Source organism: Sycon ciliatum, chromosome 12 (genome assembly GCF_964019385.1).
Source record: "Sycon ciliatum chromosome 12, ocSycCili1.1, whole genome shotgun sequence".
Classification (NCBI taxonomy): Eukaryota; Metazoa; Porifera; class Calcarea; order Leucosolenida; family Sycettidae; genus Sycon; species Sycon ciliatum.
In genome coordinates, this window is record NC_088654.1 from 3450610 (window position 1) to 3470176 (window position 19567).

General features: G+C 47.1%; 1 protein-coding gene across 1 annotated transcript in view; it reads left to right on the top strand.

The window, feature by feature from the left end:
- LOC135828737 (uncharacterized) overlaps window positions 1–19484 on the top strand; it is a gene marked incomplete at its 5' end in the record, with an annotated part of 43281 nt that extends 23797 nt beyond the window's left edge. Inside the window, 14 exon segments of the mRNA XM_065341159.1 lie at window positions 1328–1511; window positions 2645–2716; window positions 4461–4538; window positions 5393–6238; window positions 7330–7410; window positions 8416–8501; window positions 12460–12538; window positions 13045–13092; window positions 13576–13650; window positions 14652–14732; window positions 15260–15338; window positions 16371–16409; window positions 17334–17466; window positions 18162–19484. Of these exon segments, the coding sequence (XP_065197231.1) occupies window positions 1328–1511; window positions 2645–2716; window positions 4461–4538; window positions 5393–6238; window positions 7330–7410; window positions 8416–8501; window positions 12460–12538; window positions 13045–13092; window positions 13576–13650; window positions 14652–14732; window positions 15260–15338; window positions 16371–16409; window positions 17334–17466; window positions 18162–18498 (2218 nt within the window). The 3' untranslated portion in view covers window positions 18499–19484.
- Window positions 19485–19567: the final 83 nt, after the last annotated feature.

Below are 19567 nucleotides of genomic sequence, written 5' to 3' on the forward strand. Positions count from 1 at the left end.
GGTACCCGGGTACCCGGAACACCCCTTTGACCCCTAGAGATTATAATACAGTCAGAAAAGTGTGACAATAAGGTGTGAAACTGTCAGTTTTGTGCCTTATTAGTCACCCTTAGCAAACAACGGTTACACAATTTTTTTACGGAACTCGGACCTTGATCACCCAAATAGCGTTTAAGCTGCATCGTAAAAAAACGTTATGGGGACTGATTTATCGTTGTGACGAACGGTACGTTTTTTGGCCAAATACTGCATAGTCCGTACGCATTTTACCTTGTATCGCAAATATGGTGACATAAATGGTTGCACCGCACGAAATAAAAGCTATTCTCCTGGCAACAGCGTACTAAAAATAGCGTGCATCTTGCTAAAGGTCGAACCCAAATCATGGTATTTTCCCCCTTACGGTACTATCGTTACAGCATAACGTTTTTTGCTAAGGGTGTCTATTGTGGCACTTGCCGACTGCATTATGATGTACGACTGTATTTTCATTGGTAAACAGTAAGTCAAAACTCGTAACATTTGGTCCTTCTTTTATACATCGAAAGAAGATTTGTTTTAGATGATACTAACAAATTCCGAGCATTTGATTTTGCCTGGCGTGCATCGTTCTTTATGCCAACAGTGGAGTGGACGGTGTTGAGAACGATTCTCTACGAGGGACAATGACCGTATCGACATCACTGATGCGCGATAAAAACCCACATCCACCTCACTTGTTTTTCTCCTCGATCCTGATGATGGCTCTTGGGCGAACCCTGTGATTGAGACATTACTGATTAGCAGCGACGAGACCACTTGATTAGAGGATGGTGTGTTTAGGGTTTTTCCTGTTGTCTCCTCGTCTGTTATTTGAAGACTGTGTTGATAGAATGAAGTTGAAGACACCACTGCAGCTGTACTTATGGTTGATAAATATGGTGGTAAAGACACACCTGGCAATATGGCGGTAAACACATGCCTGCCCACACACGCTCTCTAGGCTGCAAAGTTCTGGCACAGAGCTCTCCTTCTCACCACCACCACCATCAGTTCGCGCCTGGCGCCTGCTGTGTCATCATCTATGTGCCATGCGCTACTTGATGTACCAGCCTGCTATGCCGGATACCGCCAGCCATGCATCGACCAGGCGCGAACTGATGGTGGTGGTGGTGAGAAGGAGAGCTCTGTGCCAGAACTTTGCAGCCTAGAGAGCGTGTGTGGGCAGGCATGTGTTTACCGCCATATTGCCAGGTGTGTCTTTACCACCATATTTATCAACTGTGTTGATGCTCTTAAAATTCTGACCTTTTAATTTTCCGTGGCGTGCATTTCTATATGCTAACAGTGGAGTGGACGGTGTTGATAGCAGATCTCAGCGAGCCATAGCGACGGCATCGACATCCCTGGTGCACGATAAAACCCGTGTCCATCGTCTGCACATGGTTCTGGAGGTCCTCATACCGCACTGGCTACAGACGGTGGATGTCTACTGCAAGCAGTCCATTACTGAAGCAATAGACAGAGACAAGGTAGGTACCAGAACAATCATACATGCCACTCTCGAACAATCAGACCTTGCTTAACCGCACACATCCGTTTTCCACATAAAATTCCGGATAGGCGAGGGAACCGGATAATCGAACAAACATACTTTATAATATACACACTTGAGAGGGACGAAAAGCGTTTCTTCTGTTGTCACAGAAGAAACGCTTTTCGTCCCTCTCAAGTGTGTGTACTAGGCTCTGCACCTTGGTGTATTGAGCACTCTCATGAGCAACCACAACTCCCTCCGAGTTTACTTTATAATATATGCATGGCATATGCCGTAAAAAACAACCATTTTCTTGCGGATGGCGAGGGATCCGGATAAAAGAGGACCGGATAAGCGAGGTCAGACTGTATCTCACTAGCCCACTCGGTCCGGCCCTGGGCACTGCCCATGATTATCAAATGTCCGCAACTCTGATTCACACAATTTTTTAGTGATGTCACTATTTTCCACAAAAATTGGCAAAGGAGTGGTAATATTTCTACTGAAGCTTACCCGCAGGGTGCCGAGTAGTCCGAGGTGGAGCGTATCTTAAGGTGGGAGTGCAGCCAACATTAGCTATACGATTGTTATAGTGTAATGAGTGTACTTTCGACCTGCATTACACTTCTCTATGTGTGGAGTTAACAAGAAAATTCTGTTTGAATGCCAAGTATGGGGTGAATTGCAGTCCAGTCATCGGAACCAGTCCCACTGGCTTTTGAAAGTCCGATTTGGGTCGAATTGAGAATCAAAAACCCACTTTAAATCTCAAAAATCTGGGATCTGCTTCTCCATAATTATATTTTGCCATGGCATACCTGTCCTAATTTGCAAAACCTGGCAGAATTTCTATTTCCCTGTTTTGAACTTTTCTGCCCTCAAATGTGTCAAGAAGTAATTGCATGGATCACACAATGCAGGGTGTACTGTTGTTTTCACGATATCTACAACTATGTGTGGGAAACGAAAAATTTAGGGTGCCAGTTTCCAATGAATGGACTGTAGTGCTTGCTTCTGCTCCTGCAAAAGTCGCCAAAAAAGGAATTTTGGTGTACATGTAATATTATAAGAGCGATAGTGGTTGTGTAACACACCGCCGACTCTTGTTTCTTTTTTTACTGCTGCTAGGTGAACAGTATCAGCGATACAGAACATGGTATCTCATCATGTGCTGCGGAGTTTGGTAGCATGGTGGAGTTGGTGAGTTGCTAGATTGTGCTGTCATCGTGCACGGCCGCACCTGTAGATACACGTTTCTGGCGATTTACCGTAAAGGTCCGTAAATAAGTACGTGCTCTAAGTAAATTTCTCCTTCATCCCTTTGACTCCGTCTTTCGAAGTCAAGTTCAGCCCGATATACATACTGCCCGTAATAAGTACCGGTGCGGGTACATACTGCCCGCCAAAAGTACCAGTGTGGGTACATACTGCCCACAATAAGTACTGGTGTGGGTACATACTGCCCGCAAAAAGTACCGGTGTGCGTACATACTGCCCACAATAAGTACCGGTGTGGGTACATACTGCCCACAATAAATACCGGTGCGGGTACATACTGCCCGCAATAAGTACCGGTGTGGGTACATACTGCCCGCAAAAAGTACCGGTGTGGGTACATACTGCCCGCAAAAAGTACCGGTGTGGGTACATACTGCCCGCAAAAAGTACCGGTGTGGGTACATACTGCCCACAATAAGTATCGGTGTGGGTACATACTGCCCGCAATAAGTACCGGTGCGGGTACATACTGCCCGCAAAAAGTACCGGCGTGGGTACATACTTCCCGCAATAATTACCGGTGCGGTTCGCACATGCGGTGCATACCATGTACATGGACATAAAAAATGACTTCTCCACCACACGCAAGGTATTTCCTGCCTGAAGATCAGTCCCAGCCTGAAAGTTAGTACGGTGTGACCACTAGATTGGAGAGTAGGTACTGCCGTTAAGTATACAAATTTTCCGCCCATTCAAATTTCGGCCTCCCGGGGCTAAAACACATTTCGGCTGCAACAAATTTTCGGCCAAAATAGCCGAAAATAAATATGCGCCGAATATTAAATTTTGTTGACTTACATTACGTACTTATTTACATACTTTTACAGTACGCTGTAGTGTATGTTTTGTGCGTGATGTTTAACATTTCATTGAGCAGTTTGTCCACGGCTGTTTCCACTTCTCTGACTGGGAAGAGTAAACAAAAGTGTGTTCCGAGCTAATGAATATAGTCAGGTTCATTATAAAATCTGTCGACCCGGAGTTTCAAGACTGCGCTGTGTGTCAACGTGTTTTTATTTCAATTGCAATGCATCAATGCTTCGCACACCTGTGAGTTCAGGGAATCAAGACGTGGCGATTAATCACGTTAGCCAATCTAGCTGCTCTGGACTTTCTATGGTACTGTAAAAGCCATTATTCTAACGAGGCGCATATATAACGATTTTCCAAAATTGACTAGTTTAAGTGTACCAAAGGTAACGATTCTCACTCATTCTCAACGCTCAATAGGACAGTATATGTATCGATTTCTGTATAACGATTTCTATGTTAACGACAGATTTCTCCTCGTTAACTCGTTAGAGTTAGCACTTCGTTATATATATTGCTTTTACAGTAGTTCTGAAATTGTCCAGCTGTGGACAATACTATTGGTGCCATTTTGATGTTGCATGTTCCGCCTGTTACAGGTGTGTGAACGTTCTTCAATGTGGGTGTTTGTGCGAGTGCGTGCATTCGTGCATACGTGCCTGTGTGTGCGTGTGCGGGTGTGCGTGTGCGGGTGTGCGTGTGTCTGTGCGTGCATGTGAGCGCGTGCATGTGAGTGCGTGCATGTGTGTTTGTGCACGCATACATGTGTGCGTGATTTATGTGTGTGTGTGTGTGTGTGTATGTGTGCCTATGTGTGTGTGTGTGTATGTGTGTGTGTGTATGTTTGTATATTCAGCTTGCAAGTCATTGGGAATCTGCCATTGACTGGCCAGAGCCAGTTGTCAGCTATTTGATCATTACACGCTTGATGGATGTAAGTCGAGTATACTGCAAAGATGTACATTTATGTTTCTAGGACAAACCGGCTTTAGCCATAAGCTATCATTAACACCCTCAACCTTTTTTATAGTATCTATCTCTGTACCTTTTTTTTACCAATACACTGCAGGGGCGTCGGAAGGTAATTTATTGTGATACGGTCAGCCATCTGCAGTACAATCTACTCGTGGGAGAGGGATGGGCGAGCCGGAAATTTGGAAAATTAGAGCCCAAATCAGTGCATTTTATTGATTCACGGCGTACTTGGGGCAAAGAGTGGTACGGTCAATACCGTAGCGACCGTACCGTGTGCGACGCCCCTGCACTCATACCTCGTTTAGCCGAGCGGTCCAGGACCGGGCACTGTCCGTAACTTTTGAAATGTTCGTTACACCGAATCACACACATTATGATGGGAAGAGGCCCTAGATATAACTAGATATGGCACGTGACGTCACTATTTCCACTATTTCCACTATTTCCACTATTTCCACTATTTCCACTAAAAAGTGAGAGAAGAGTAGTATTAGACATCCTTAGCAAACAACGGTAACGCTATTTTTTTACGGTACTCGTACCTTGGTCACCCAAATAGCGTTGAAGCTGCAGTGTAAAAACGCTATGGGGGCTGATTTATCGTTGTGACAAACGGTACGTTTTTTGGCCAACGTTTTTTGCTAAGGGCGTCTAATGTTCCCGCTGAAGCTCGCCCAAAGAGTGCCCGGTAGACCGAAGTGCGCGTAACTTCAGGGTCTGGGTAACCAAGGTATGAGTGTAGGTCTTGTGGTATCCTAGAAAATCCCTGAAGGCTTAATCACGGTTTTCTGTTTGTTTCTGATGTCACTGCAGATCATTTGCGAGTGTTCTCGTCGTGTAGCCAGCCACTGTCACCGATGTATTCGCAACTGGCCGCCATCTCGTCTTTTCTCTGGTCGTGTTGACTACATGCAGCCCATACTCGCCGCTAACAACGTGGCCTTTGTGGCAATGCGCTTGCGCGCCGTTCCCAGAGAGCTGCGTCTTCTCGGATTTCAAGAGGACTTCAGCGGCGTTCACTTCACTTCTCCGTCACCCCGTGCTCTCTCCCCACGGGCACACTCGCCCTGCCATCCCCAGCGTCGTAGCTATGGCGACATACAGGCAGCAGCAGTCATTACCATGGTAACGGCGGCGACCCCGGCGGCTGACCAGCCGTCCGACCCACTGTCCAAGTCCATGCCTTCACCGCGGCGTAGTCTCGAACTGCCCGACGTGGTTCCACCAGCAGTGAAGCAGTTTCGAAACGAAGGCAAATCAAGTGACAGTGGCGGTGGCGGCAGCGTACAGCGCTCCAGAAGCTTCAAGGAACGAAAGTCACCGATGTCCTCTCTTGGTGTTAGCTCGTCGCCAGTTGTTGTGCGTCGTACTGGCAGTCTGCGACGATCACGGAAGAAAGGTGATCGCAACAGTGGTGATGCCGGCGCTAGAGGCGAGGAGAACGGCTCCGGCTTACGACGAAGCCATCGACCGTTGAGTTGCTCCAGTCCTGACCTGCTTCTCTTCGTCAACGGAAGACCAGGTGACTCAGGCAGTGCTGCTAGTGACGAAACGGTGGGCACCCAGCGACAACGTGCCGCAACACGTCTTGTCATCGACAATTGCATGCGTGATCTCTCCACAGTGCTTATGCAGATAGGCCAGCAGGTTGTGACAAAGGTAAGTTTTACTGGAATGTCAGTGCATTGGGGCCTTGGTGCCTTGGTTTGCCTAATGCCTGATCCACCCCTGGGCCGATTTTTCCGCCGATTCTGGGATGGATTTTGGAATCCTCAAGGTCGGCACGAAAATGGCCTGGTGTGGACGGTGTTGTCGCACACCTTTCCGACAAATTTGTGCGTACGTGTGTGTATAGGTCCGATCCAGTCGGCCGATTTCATGTCGGAGTCGGTGTCGTAGCATTGGGCGAAAAATCGGCCTAGCGTGAACCAGGCATTACTCTTCCCTTTTCCAGCTACACGCTGCTTCTTCGTGGGATCCGATCATGCGAGTTATTGATACCTGCCGGCCACTCCGCTGTTCCAGACGTTGTCAGCACTGGCTCTGATCTGTTGCAGGACACGAATGTGACTCGCACGACTGGACTTCGTAGACCAGCGCAGTATCTGATATTCGAGCATGCCACATATTCGAGCATGGTCGTGTATGACTAAAACCAGGCTAATTCTTGTTCAAGGCTGGTTGAATGCACAGGTTCAATTTTTGGGATTTCTATACAACCTAGGTGTATTGAATACATATACACTCAGACTTATGTGCCAAATTACCATCTTGCAATTCATTCCTGTGTTTCACACATGCAAGCACTATGCGTTTCTTGGTGTCATGCATGCCTGATCGTAGGCCGATTTGAAACAATTCTTGTTTTTTGTCCGTGTGTGTTTGTGTGTGTGTTTGCGTGCTTGCATGTGTGTGTGTGTGTGTGTGTGTGTGTGTGTGTGTGTGTGTGTGTGTGTTTGTGTGTGTGTATGTGTGTGTGTATGTGTGTGTGTGTGTGTTTGTGTGTGTGTGTGTATGTGTGTGTGTATGTGTGTGTGTATGTGTGTGTGTGTGTGTGTGTGTGTATGTGTGTATGTATGTGTGTGTATTTGTGTGTGTGTATATATGTATGTGTGTGTGTATGTATGTATGTGTATGTATGTGTATGTATGTATGTGTGTATGTATGTGTGTGTATGTATGTATGTATGTGTATATGTATGTGTGTGTGTGTGTATGTATGTGTGTGTGCGTGTTCGTGTGTTCATGTAGTTTGCCATTGGTGTAGACATACCACTGCTTCAAGTGCTCTCCGACTTACCCGAGGCGAATTCCGACATGGACATTGGTGTTGTAAGGTTGTGGCTGACTTTGTGGGGAACTCCTCTTCACACATACCGCTTAATCTTATCACAGGCTTTCCCCAAATTCTAATCTTATCCAACCGAAAAAAAACCCACTCCCCATCTCGGGAGTTATCTTTCTAACGAGGCACTATAGAGACTCTATTCCTCCCTATTTTCTAAGTAAAATCGTCTTTCACATGGAAAAACACGGAATAGCTGCGCACTCTTAAACCAGACACGTTCCTGCAAGCATGCACCCCCCCCCCCCCTCACAGACCCTCTCCATTTTCTCGCTTATATATTACGGAAACCGGAACAAAGACATACTGAGCCTCTCACTTGCTTTTATTAACGGTAGGCAACTTACTTTACTTGTTTCGGGCAATGCCGTGTGTTAGCGGCCATCGTGAAATCCCTCTGGAAAGACAACGAAGATTGCATTTATCTCACTTCATTTTCCTTCAATCTTTCATCTACTCAATTCCTACATGCGGCTAACGGGGTTTCTCGGCACTTGTACCAGTGGTTGTGAGACGTATCCACTCACCCTCACCGTTAGGCGCTGCATCTGCCGCTAGGGTTTACCGGGTGTTAGCGGCCGTCGTGGGTTCCCTTTGGGAACGGACTACATAATTTACTTTTTTAATTTAAGTTAATCCACACGTTCACACACGTATGTGCTGCCAACTCTACTTTAGGTTTCCAGTCCTGGCCCATGGGCAGTGTGAAAATAGTGTTAACCTCTCTTCAGTGTACATGTGCTAGTATTAATTAAGAACCCAGATGGTGAACCAAGGAAAACATTTGTAACATGGAAAAAAAATATTTTAATTTTTTTACTATTGAACACTCACTGCATTTGTGCTAGATTGTGCACGTATGACTGTTCGAAATCTGGTTTAGTTGGTGGACTTGATCACGTAACTTGTGCAAACATTTTTCCATGTTACAAATCTCTCCAGTGTGTTCTAGTATGGTGTTTAGCGGATTGATGATGTTCTGTTGGTTCTAGGTGATAGCTCCGCTTCTTGATTACATCACCGGCACAGTGAAGTCTGTCATGCTGGAGGGAAAGATCACGAAACTGGCGCAGGAAGGGTAAGGGTGTGTGTGTGTGTGTGTGTGTGTGTGTGTTTGTGTGTTTGTGCGCGCGAGCGAGCGTGCATGCGTTCGTGCATGGATGCGAGCGTGCATGTGTGCGTGTATGACACAGTTACGAAAAGCATTCAGAGATCACGAAACTGGCTCAGGAAGGGTGATGGTGTGTGTGTGTGTGTGTGTGTGTGTGTGTGTGTGTGTGTGTGTGTGTGTGTGTGTGTGTGTGTGTGTGTGTGTGTGTGTGTGTGTGTGGTGCCTGGGAGTGCTGGTGACGTGATCGGTGTGGTCAGCGATTTTACCTACCTCGGCAGTACGATCAGCGACGATGGAGAGCTGGATGCCGAAGTCACAACTCGTCTCGCCAAGGCATCGAGGGCGTTTGGTAGCCTCCTCCAACCAATTTTCCGGAACTCGGGTCTGTCGCTTGGAATCCGACGTCAGGTCTACCAGGCCGTGATCCTTACAGTGCTGCTGTATGGTTCTGAGACATGGACGCTGAAGGCACCCCTCCTGCGCAGGTTGGACACGTTCCATCGACAGTGTGTTCGCACGATCCTGAGTGTTACCCGAGACCAGCAGTGGCAGGAACACCTGTCAAGTGAAGACTTGGCGAAGCGCAGCGGCATGCCAGCCTCGCTGGAGGAGGCCATTCGTGCGAATCGCCTGCGATGGCTTGGTCACCTCGCAAGGATGGATGACACCAGGTTGCCAAAGCAGATCCTGTTTGCGGAGGGCACTAACACGCGGCCCCGCCATGGACCCAAGCGTCGTTGGAGAGATGTGGCAGCTTCAGACCTGCGTGCGACCGGTATCCCGGAGGCGCAATGGTACCACCTTGCTCAGGACCGGAGGGACTGGCGCGAACGTAGCCGTCGGAAGCCACCAAGCCAGCCCCAACCAAGAGTGTTCGTCTGTGTCTGCGGCCGCGACTTTCGCCGTCCGAATGATTTATCCCGACACAAGAACTACTGCCTCGCCTAATAGCTATCATCGCCTTCGGCGATGGGCTTTCCAAAGGTCCAAAGGTGCATGCGTGTGTGGGTCCCATATGGTGCAGTGGTATGTGCAGTCGATTTCCAATCGAGAGGTTGCGGGTTCAATTCCCGACGATTATGGTCGCACACGTCTTTCTTCTCTTTCTCGGACTCTTCCTGACTTTCCTTTCATTCTCCTGGGTGGTTACCAACAGCCAGTGTATGCCGGAGTATGTGGTGTGGTGTGTGTGTGTAGAAAAAAATGAAAAAATGAAAAATAGGGATTCACTGGCCAGAAAAAGTCACTTCAAACAGCTGTGTGGTGGATACCAGGCTAAAAATAGTGGCGGTCAATTCATCAGCCTTGCAAGCTGTTGAATGGTGTAATCCCAGCACAAGTTGCTATGTCTAACATAGCTGTTCGCTATCATCGCTTCCGCGATGGGCATGTCTGAGGTCTGAGGAGGTCTGAGGCATGCGTGTGTGTGTGTGTGTGTGTGTGTGTGTGTGTATGCGATCGTGCATGCGCTCATGCATGGATGCGAGCGTGCACGAGTGCGCGTATGACACACGGACACACGGACACACGGACACACGGGCACATGGTTGGTTGTTAGTTTGAGCTATAGAGGTTACGCAGTTACACCATCAGTTGAGAGATGCTTCGGCAAAGTCGCGGCGGACTCACAGCACACCGCTGCAATTGCACTAACGACTCGTGCTGCATGCCCATTTGGACAACTGGTGACACACGCTCGTATACTTTTGTCCAGTTTTGACTTTATGGTTACAAGAGCGTTGGAATCTGAAAACCCCACAGTACTAGATCACTAATACAGGCCAATTTTCAAAAAAGAGGAGGGACGGTGGGTTTGTTATGCTACAGGGTTTCCTTTGTGTGTGTGTGTGGGTGCTTACTTGAATGTGTTTGTGTTTGCGTGTAACAGAATCAATGTCATTCCTTTACCGGGGATTCACGAACACAACGTACTCGTTTACATTAGGGGGCGCCACCAATTTTTTTATGGGGGGGGGGGGGGTTGCGAACCAAAATCACAACTCGACCGACGCTGTACATATGTACGTGTACATGTATGCGATTTTCGTCGTCCAGTATAGCAAGCTGTGATCGTTTCAGATGGGAGGGGAGGGTGTCCAAGTACGAAATCAACGGTGCACGTTTCAGGGTCGACAAAATACGTGTATGACGACGAGGGTAGACAAAAAAAACTTTATGACGACCCCTTACAGTATATATAGAAAAGAAAAAGGACCAAGAAACTACAAGTTACGCCACTGAATGTGCACTAACAGCACCACTTGTAGTCTAAGTGTAACTTGTAGTTCCTTGGTCTTTTTTTTCTTTTCTATTGATTTATCCTCGGCTCTCCATCCCAGTCCATTCCTACAGTCTTTACTATGCCACCACGGGAAACAGGAACAAAACTCCAAGGGACCGTCGGACAAGAACACTGAACATAAGGGACTCAAGAATCACAAAGCACTCATGCTACTAACAGTTACACATGCACTCATGCGTATATCACACAGCACTCATGCGTATATCACACAGCACTCATGCGTATATCACACAGCACTCATGCGTATATCACACAGCACTCATGCGTATATCACACAGCACTCATGCGTATATCACACAGCACTCATGCGTATATCACACAGCACTCATGCGTATATCACACAGCACTCATGCGTATATCACACAGCACTCATGCGTATATCACACAGCACTCATGCGTATATCACACAGCACTCATGCGTATATCACACAGCACTCATGCGTATATCACACAGCACTCATGCGTATATCACACAGCACTCATGCGTATATCACACAGCACTCATGCGTATATCACACAGCACTCATGCGTATATCACACAGCACTCATGCGTATATCACACAGCACTCATGCGTATATCACACAGCACTCATGCGTATATCACACAGCACTCATGCGTATATCACACAGCACTCATGCGTATATCACACAGCACTCATGCGTATATCACACAGCACTCATGCGTATATCACACAGCACTCATGCGTATATCACACAGCACTCATGCGTATATCACACAGCACTCATGCGTATATCACACAGCACTCATGCGTATATCACACAGCACTCATGCGTATATCACACAGCACTCATGCGTATATCACACAGCACTCATGCGTATATCACACAGCACTCATGCGTATATCACACAGCACTCATGCGTATATCACACAGCACTCATGCGTATATCACACAGCACTCATGCGTATATCACACAGCACTCATGCGTATATCACACAGCACTCATGCGTATATCACACAGCACTCATGCGTATATCACACAGCACTCATGCGTATATCACACAGCACTCATGCGTATATCACACAGCACTCATGCGTATATCACACAGCACTCATGCGTATATCACACAGCACTCATGCGTATATCACACAGCACTCATGCGTATATCACACAGCACTCATGCGTATATCACACAGCACTCATGCGTATATCACACAGCACTCATGCGTATATCACACAGCACTCATGCGTATATCACACAGCACTCATGCGTATATCACACAGCACTCATGCGTATATCACACATCCCGTTTGACTTTGGGAAGTAAAATGAAGAACACCTACTGTCGTGGCCATGGAAATCCGGTCGCATGTCTAGCAGCCCCAGGGCGCTGGCCATGCAGCCGTGGATAAGCGGAGCATGCGTTTTGCGCTGCAGCGCGCTTGTCGCATCGGTTCAACTTGACGTTGTGCACTGCACGCATCGTTCTGTACGCACTGAGGGCGCCGTCCGGCCTCGGTCAATCCATGCCCACCACAGTGCATGCATACATACACATGCACGCGAGACAAAATAATAATGTCATCGTACAGGAAAACTATGCATCGTTGTACAACATGCGTGCACGCATGCATATTAACTTTTTGTGTATTGTATGCAGACTGGTTCGAGGACTTTGGAACGTGATCAACATTCGACTATACGCATTGTTATCCACGGATAGCAGCAGCACTGAGATTGTGAGTTTGCAGGACATTGTGCTTGGTACTTTTGCAATAGTTCTCGATAGGTTTCTTCAACCTGCGGTGCAGTTGTGAGGACTTTTTGACCTATGCAACTGAAATAATTGAATGTTTTTGTGTGCTCCTGCATGCTCGTTGTGTTGTCACAACTACACTCTGGCTGGTCACATGGGTGTTATGTGTACTTATATACTCGTATACTTGTCCATGTATTCGTATATGAGTGTGTGTGTGTGTGCGTGTGTGTGTGTGTGTGCGTGTGTGTGTGCGTGTGTGTGTGTGTGTGTGTGTGTGTGTGTGTGTGTGTGTGTGTACGTGTGTGTGTGTGCGTGTGTGCATGTGCGCACCCGAATGTGTACATGTGAGTGTGTGTGTGTGTGTGTGTGTGTGTGTGTGCGTGTGTGTGTGTGTGTGTGTGTGTGCGTGTGTTTGTGTGTGTGTCCCATTTGTATGTGAATGTGTGTGTGTATGTGTACGTATTTGTCGTCTGGTTCCTCTTGTAGAATCACAAGTTGCTTAGCAACAGTCTGGCCGCACTGACCATGAATGAGGTAATAGTACGACTATTATGATGTCATTGGCACAGTCCTATACTGACTATTATGATGTCATTGGCACAGTCCTGGACTGACTATTGTGATGTCATTGGCACAGGCCTATACTGACTATTATGATGTCATTGGCACAGTCCTATACTGACTATTATGATGTCATTGGCACAGTCCTGGACTGACTATTATGATGTCATTGGCACAGGCCTATACTGACTATTATGATCTTAGTCTTCTTATTTTGCTATGCTGACGCATCTCCTCAGGATCATGACATTGTTGCGTTGCTCTGTTGAGTGAACTGATTAGTGTGAAACTTTAGCAACATTAGTTCCAATCTTTTCAACAATTACCTCCTATTCTAAGCCCGTACCTCCTAATCCCTTCGTGAATGGAATATGCCTAGTACGTGTCGACCAAATGTTTCAATCAATGTTTGTTTCTCTTTTATCAAACGTGTACGTTTGTCTTTCTGTTCCACAGGGAGTGATGAGTTTCTTCTGTCGAGAGCTGGGCTTTTCAATCCGCCGCTCCATGCTCCATACATCTGCATTCTTGGTGAGTTACACGTGTGTTGATAGTGTTGTATCCCATGGTGTCTTCCTAGACTACCCTGTACGTTTTGTTTGGAGACCCTGTGTGTGTGTATATATGTGTGTGTGTGTGTGGGTGTGTGCGTGTGTGTGTGTGGGGGTGTGTGTTCGCGTGCGCGTGTGCGTGTGCGTGCGTGCGTGCGTGTGTGCGCGCGTGCGCGTGTGTGTGTGGGTGTGTGTGTGGGTGTGTGCGTGTGTGTGTGTGTGTGCGCGCGCGCGCGTGTGTACCAGAATTCGACTCTAACTTTGGTTTTTAATCATCTGTGTACAGTCGAGGCCAATGAAGTTCGACCCACGCTGAAAGCAGCACCAAGGGTCATGCAATACTTCGTGGGTTCGATTGCATTAGATGACTTGCCATAACGTTAAACCTAGGCGTATGCAAAGAGTTCAACCTACGCAGAATGGTATGAACATTGCGTTTCATGACTTGCTACAATGTATCCTATGCGTACGGGAAGAGTTCAACCTACTGAGAATGGGGGGTTCGATTCCCACTCGTCGCATGAGTTTGGGAAACACCCTAGTAAAATAAAAGTTAATAATAATAATAATAATAATAACCCTCAGATGTCTTTCGACCTGTCCATGATTACGTCTGTCCCACATTTTTTTTGCAAAGACCACGTAAATGCCAAACATGAGATGCAGCTAGGAGAAGCACACACAATCTGAGCATGAACACCTCACACTCCATACAGTATGGGTCATGGGTATGGGTCATGGTTTGTAAGGACACATGCGTGCGGGCTGCATTGTGTCCTTTGTAGATTCAAAATTCCTGTTCGTCTCTTTTTACACTGGTCGCATCAATGGTGGGATTGTGTGTGTGTGTGTATGTGTGTGTGTGTGTGTGTGTGTGTGTGTGTGTGTGTGTGTGTGTGTGTGTGTGTGCGTGTGTGTGTGTGTGTGTGTGTGCATGTGTTTGTGTGCGTGTGTGTGTGTGTGTATGTTTCTCTGCAATAGGCGTTGAAGCATTTCATTGAAGTGAAAACGACATCCGATGATGGCCTCCTTCTACTATTCTTCAGCAATATCGCCAATGAGGTAATCCTCTTGAGTTCTTGCCTCTTTTGTTCCCCACTCTATACCTGTCTGTCTGTGTGTCTGTCGGTCTGTCTGTGTGCCTGTCTGTCGGTCTGTCTGTCTGTCGGTCTGTCGGTCTCTTGTTCTCTGTCAAGATTTGACTCTGATTAATACTGATAATGACGTTTCGACAACTTTATATTTAATTATTTATGGATTCCCCAAAGGCCGAGGCCAAAGTCGAGGGGGTCTCCGTTCATGGCTTACTGGGAATATATCTTTATTATTAATGTTTTATTCAGGAAGAGATGGAGACACAGGGAAGAGCAGAGTTGATACACATGTAGGGTGAGAAGAACGCCAAAGTCATGCGATACTTTCTACTAGGAGTACAGATAGTACACGAATAGAAGAAGTGATGCCGTAGCAAATGTGACTTCAACAGACTGACCCAGGGCAGTTGTTGTGATATGGTTCACCACTGAGATTTGCCTGGAGATGTCGCTTGTCCCATCTGTCTGTGTGTGTGTGTGTGTTGCTCTACGCAGACTGTGCTGACAACAGGTGCGCGTGTGCATGTCAACTTGGAGCTGTCATTGTCTGATCAACCCTGTGTACGCCTCACCGGTACGTACAAACTCACTGGTAACGGACTAGACTCAGATAGAGAGCCAAGGATTATACTCTTGGTCCTCTCTTTCTCTATTTTGATGATAGTGCTTTGCCTCTAGTCATGCAGGACATGCAGGTACAGAGCACAGAGTACATGTGCCTGTGTTGGGTACAGAGTCTCGACTGCAGCAGTAGCCTTGTCCGCCATCGATTACATTCTGTATGCTCTCGCGTTTGATTACCACATTAGTAGTAGGTAACGAGCGGGTTCTGTGCCAGGGGGCGCCCTGCCCCAAAAAATGGGGTATTATTGAAAATATGTAAAATATGCGCCCCTGGCACAGAACCCGCTCGTAACCTACTACTCACGTTTTCTCCGATCGTCGTGTATGCATCATGCCAATGTAAGCAGGAAGTGTCGCTATTCTGATGGTGTGCTGTGGCAATGTGTTAACCTTGACTGGAGAGGGCTGTTGCGGTGTGGTGGTTGTTGGTGGAGAGAGCTGTTGCGGTGTGGTGGTTGTTGCGGTGTGGTGGTTGTTGCGGTGTGGTGGTTGTTGCGATGTGGTGGTTGTTGCGGTGTGGTGGTTGTTGCGGTGTGGTGGTTGTTGCGGTGTGGTGGTTGTTGCGGTGTGGTGGTTGTGGCGGTGTGGTGGTTGTTGGAAAAAACATGGTTCATGTACTACCAGGTATAAGTGTAGAAGTCTTTCTGAAACTATCCAAGAAATGGACGAAAATTGCCACTTGGAAATCTGACGAGGAACTTCGCATCATTCTTATCCCTAGCCTTGTTTCTAATACTTGAGTATGCCCTGATGATGCCCAATGGGTGAAATATTGGCAAAGTTATTTATTTGGTGAAGCTGAGAGCCTGTTGCCGGAATGGCGGTGTTTTTAAGAAATACGCTGCGATGGAGTTTGGGAATTCTGAAGAAACGTCTTGTTTCTAATCTGAAAGAAATTATGTTCTCTTTGTATGTGTTCTGTGTCTGTGTGTGTGTGTGTGTGTGTTTGTGTGTGTGTTTGTGTGTGTGTGTGTGTGTTTAGTAAAACGTGGCGAACAGTTTGACCGTCTGAAATCCTCCAGTAAGTACCGTGTTTTCCGCAGTGTAAGCCGCATTTTGAGCACTCGAAATTTCCCTAAAAAAGGGTGCGATTTGATTTGTACTCTGATGATCAAATTAACGGTGATAATGTGGGGTAGATGTCTGTATTCCGTGGCACAAGGTGGCACAAGGTGGAGCTTAGACTCCGGAAAATTCGGTAGTTTCCCCATCACCCTACAACCGCCATCCATTGTTACTGTTTTCACAAACAGTGCAAGGTCGTAAACATTCTCACTTGTCACCAGTCAGTGCCAGGCAGTGCTTTCTCTGGTGCTGCAGCACACGTGCTGTGTGTACGTCATGCAGTTAGCTTGAACTCTGTAATACGCGACCGAGTGACAAACGTAGGTGGCACAGAACTTATAGTATACTGAAAGACTAAAGTGAAGGTAAGACTACCGAGACAACGGAAGCAAAGACTCTGCAACAACTGAGCTGGGGAACTGACAGACGGATCTATATACGGAACGAGATTGCCAGTTACAGCTCCGAGCGCCGTCGTGAGTTCCCTTCGGGAACGGACCTGATAATTTCCTTTTTTTTAATCCTTCCCTGCAGGCACTATGGTTGAGTCTTGTGGCTGCTATGAAGAATGTCGGTAGAACATTCCATGACCGAATCAAATCTTTTTCCGCTTTGTTGCACTATGCCCGTTGGCCATGATACTAATGATGTCTCTTCATTGGGTAGGAGTAATCAGGCTTACCGTTCTCATGTTGCATACTTGTGTGCACACTGATGTGTGTGTGTGTGTGTGTGTGTGTGTGTGTGTGTGTGTGTGTATGTGTGTGTGTGTGTGTGTGTGTGTGTGTGTGTGTGTGTGTGTGTGTGTGTGTGTGTGTGTGTGTGTGTGTGTGTGTGTGTGTGTATGTGTTTATGTGTGTTGTGCATTATTGTTGCACAGATGTTGAACTGGAGAGCTATGTGGAATGCTCTCTTCTACCGATGTCCTTGCGTGTGGGTGGACAGGAGCTTGAGACTTATACCAGTGTTGCTGTGGCCGGCGAAACACCACACTTCAATGCCATGTTCAATATGTAAGGAGAATACGAACTATTGTAGACAATGCATCTCTGTGTGTGTGTGTGTGTGTGTGTGTGTGTGTTTGTGTGTGTGTTGTGTGTGTGTGTGTGTGTGTGTGTGTGTGTGTGTGTGTGTGTGTGTGTGTGTGTGTGTGTGTGTGTGTGTGTGTGTGTGTGTGTGTGTGTGGCGGCGTCCTATAGTTGCTTATCAGCAACATACAAGCCTTGTGTTCATAGTTGGAGACAAATCAAAAATGCATTGGATATGTTTTCTCGCCATGCATTCTTTTATGATTCTGCTACTTCTAATGTCATTTCCGAGCAGTTTGTCTATTGCAATAGTTGAACATATCGTCGTCCTTCAAGGACAAGTATTCAGCTAACCGTAGGGAGATTAGACATGGCCTAGGTTCTTCCATCAAGACTGTTGATATGATGCACCGTCCGGGTAAATGTTACAAAAACTCGAGCATATCAGGGTTGGCGCCGCATGCTCAGGAAAATATTGCGAAAGAGGGCTGTGTGAAGCAGGGTGAAGCTTGTGTAGTAACGTGCTTTCGTTGTTCAGCCTTTTTACGAAGTGAATCAGCAATATGTTGCTGGCACGGACCCGGGCTAAATTTCCAGCATTAATCTAGCTTGCATCTCTCTCCATTATGCACGAAATGTAATCATCCCTTGTGGCTGGGTATTTCCGCTGTCTGTTCTAGACCGTTTCGCAAAGGCATGCTGATGAAGCAGCGGCTACTCCAGGAGTCGGTGCTGGTGATCTGCGTCAAGGTGTACAGCGGTGTGACGACAATGTCCGGCTCCGAGGAGTTCTATCACAACGCTGGCGTGGCCGTGTTCAAGATCTCCACTGTGGCCCACGAAGGCGTGGGTGCCGCCAGCAGCAACTACTCGTGCAAACTGGCGCTGCCCGTGCTGCGAGTCACGCGCCAAGCTAGCGCCTACGAGTTTGTCACCGAGCTGGAGAAGAGGGCTCGTCTGTCGCAGGAAGGCGCCAACATCTGGCGCACCTGGCTACCCGCCCTGAGGCCTATTTGAAGAGATTCTACCGTGCTGGCCAACGAAATCCAACCTCATGAATAAAATAGGCGTTGCCGGGCGCTACGCAGCCCTATCACCACACACACTGGCCTGTGCACTCGAACGCTGGGTTACTTTGTTCATGAGGTTGGATTTCTCTGACCAGCACTTGTACGTGGCTGAACACCTCTGTGCACACTCTGCTACCTGACTTGTATTATCCCGCATGGGGGACCAAGCATACAGGAGGCTCGCACAAGTGAAGTGTGCAAGGTTCTCTGCGTGACGTATCACTTTTCTATGCACACTCACACACACACACACACACACACACACATTCGTAGTAACCTTCAATTCAGTCCAAATCCACCGACAGCTAAAATATTGTACAATTCTATACGAGTGTTTCTATAATAGCAGCCCATAGCTCACAGTCCGAATCTGCAACCCGGAGAAGCAACATGATAAAGGAATTCTCCGCTTGAGGTATGTTTACTGCAAGCCAGGTATCTATTTGATGTCAGAGATATTTTCTAGTTTCAAGGATAGATTTTCTCACCAAATTCATTTCTGCATCCCACAGCAGCAGCACTATTTCCATGAGTATCAGCCATTGCCTGTCTAGATCATGTTTTATTCTATCAGTGATCACGGTACACTTCAGCAGCCTGATGATCGAGCACTTGACGCTCGCCATGATGATGTTACGTATTAGCTTTTCACTGTTCTGTCGTGTACGGCCATAGCGGCCATGTATTTCTGCATAACCCTCGGATATAATAATTTTTATGCTTGTATACGTTAGCCCAGCTTTGCAGTACCACCTTTGACGCCAACATAATCGGAATCACAACATTTTGTACGCAGAATTATCACCTTTTCTTCTCTGACCGGCCACTGCAATCAATCATACATGTACATCACACAGGAGATGTTGTTATCTCGTGGTTTGTTCTCGCACGTGCTCACACTTCGTAGGGGCAGTTACCATGGTTACCTGCTTAGCTATGAAATGTGGTTCATACCACCAGTACACTGATCAAAAGACCTCTGCAGTCATGGTTACTAGTATGTTTTTTTCTCATCC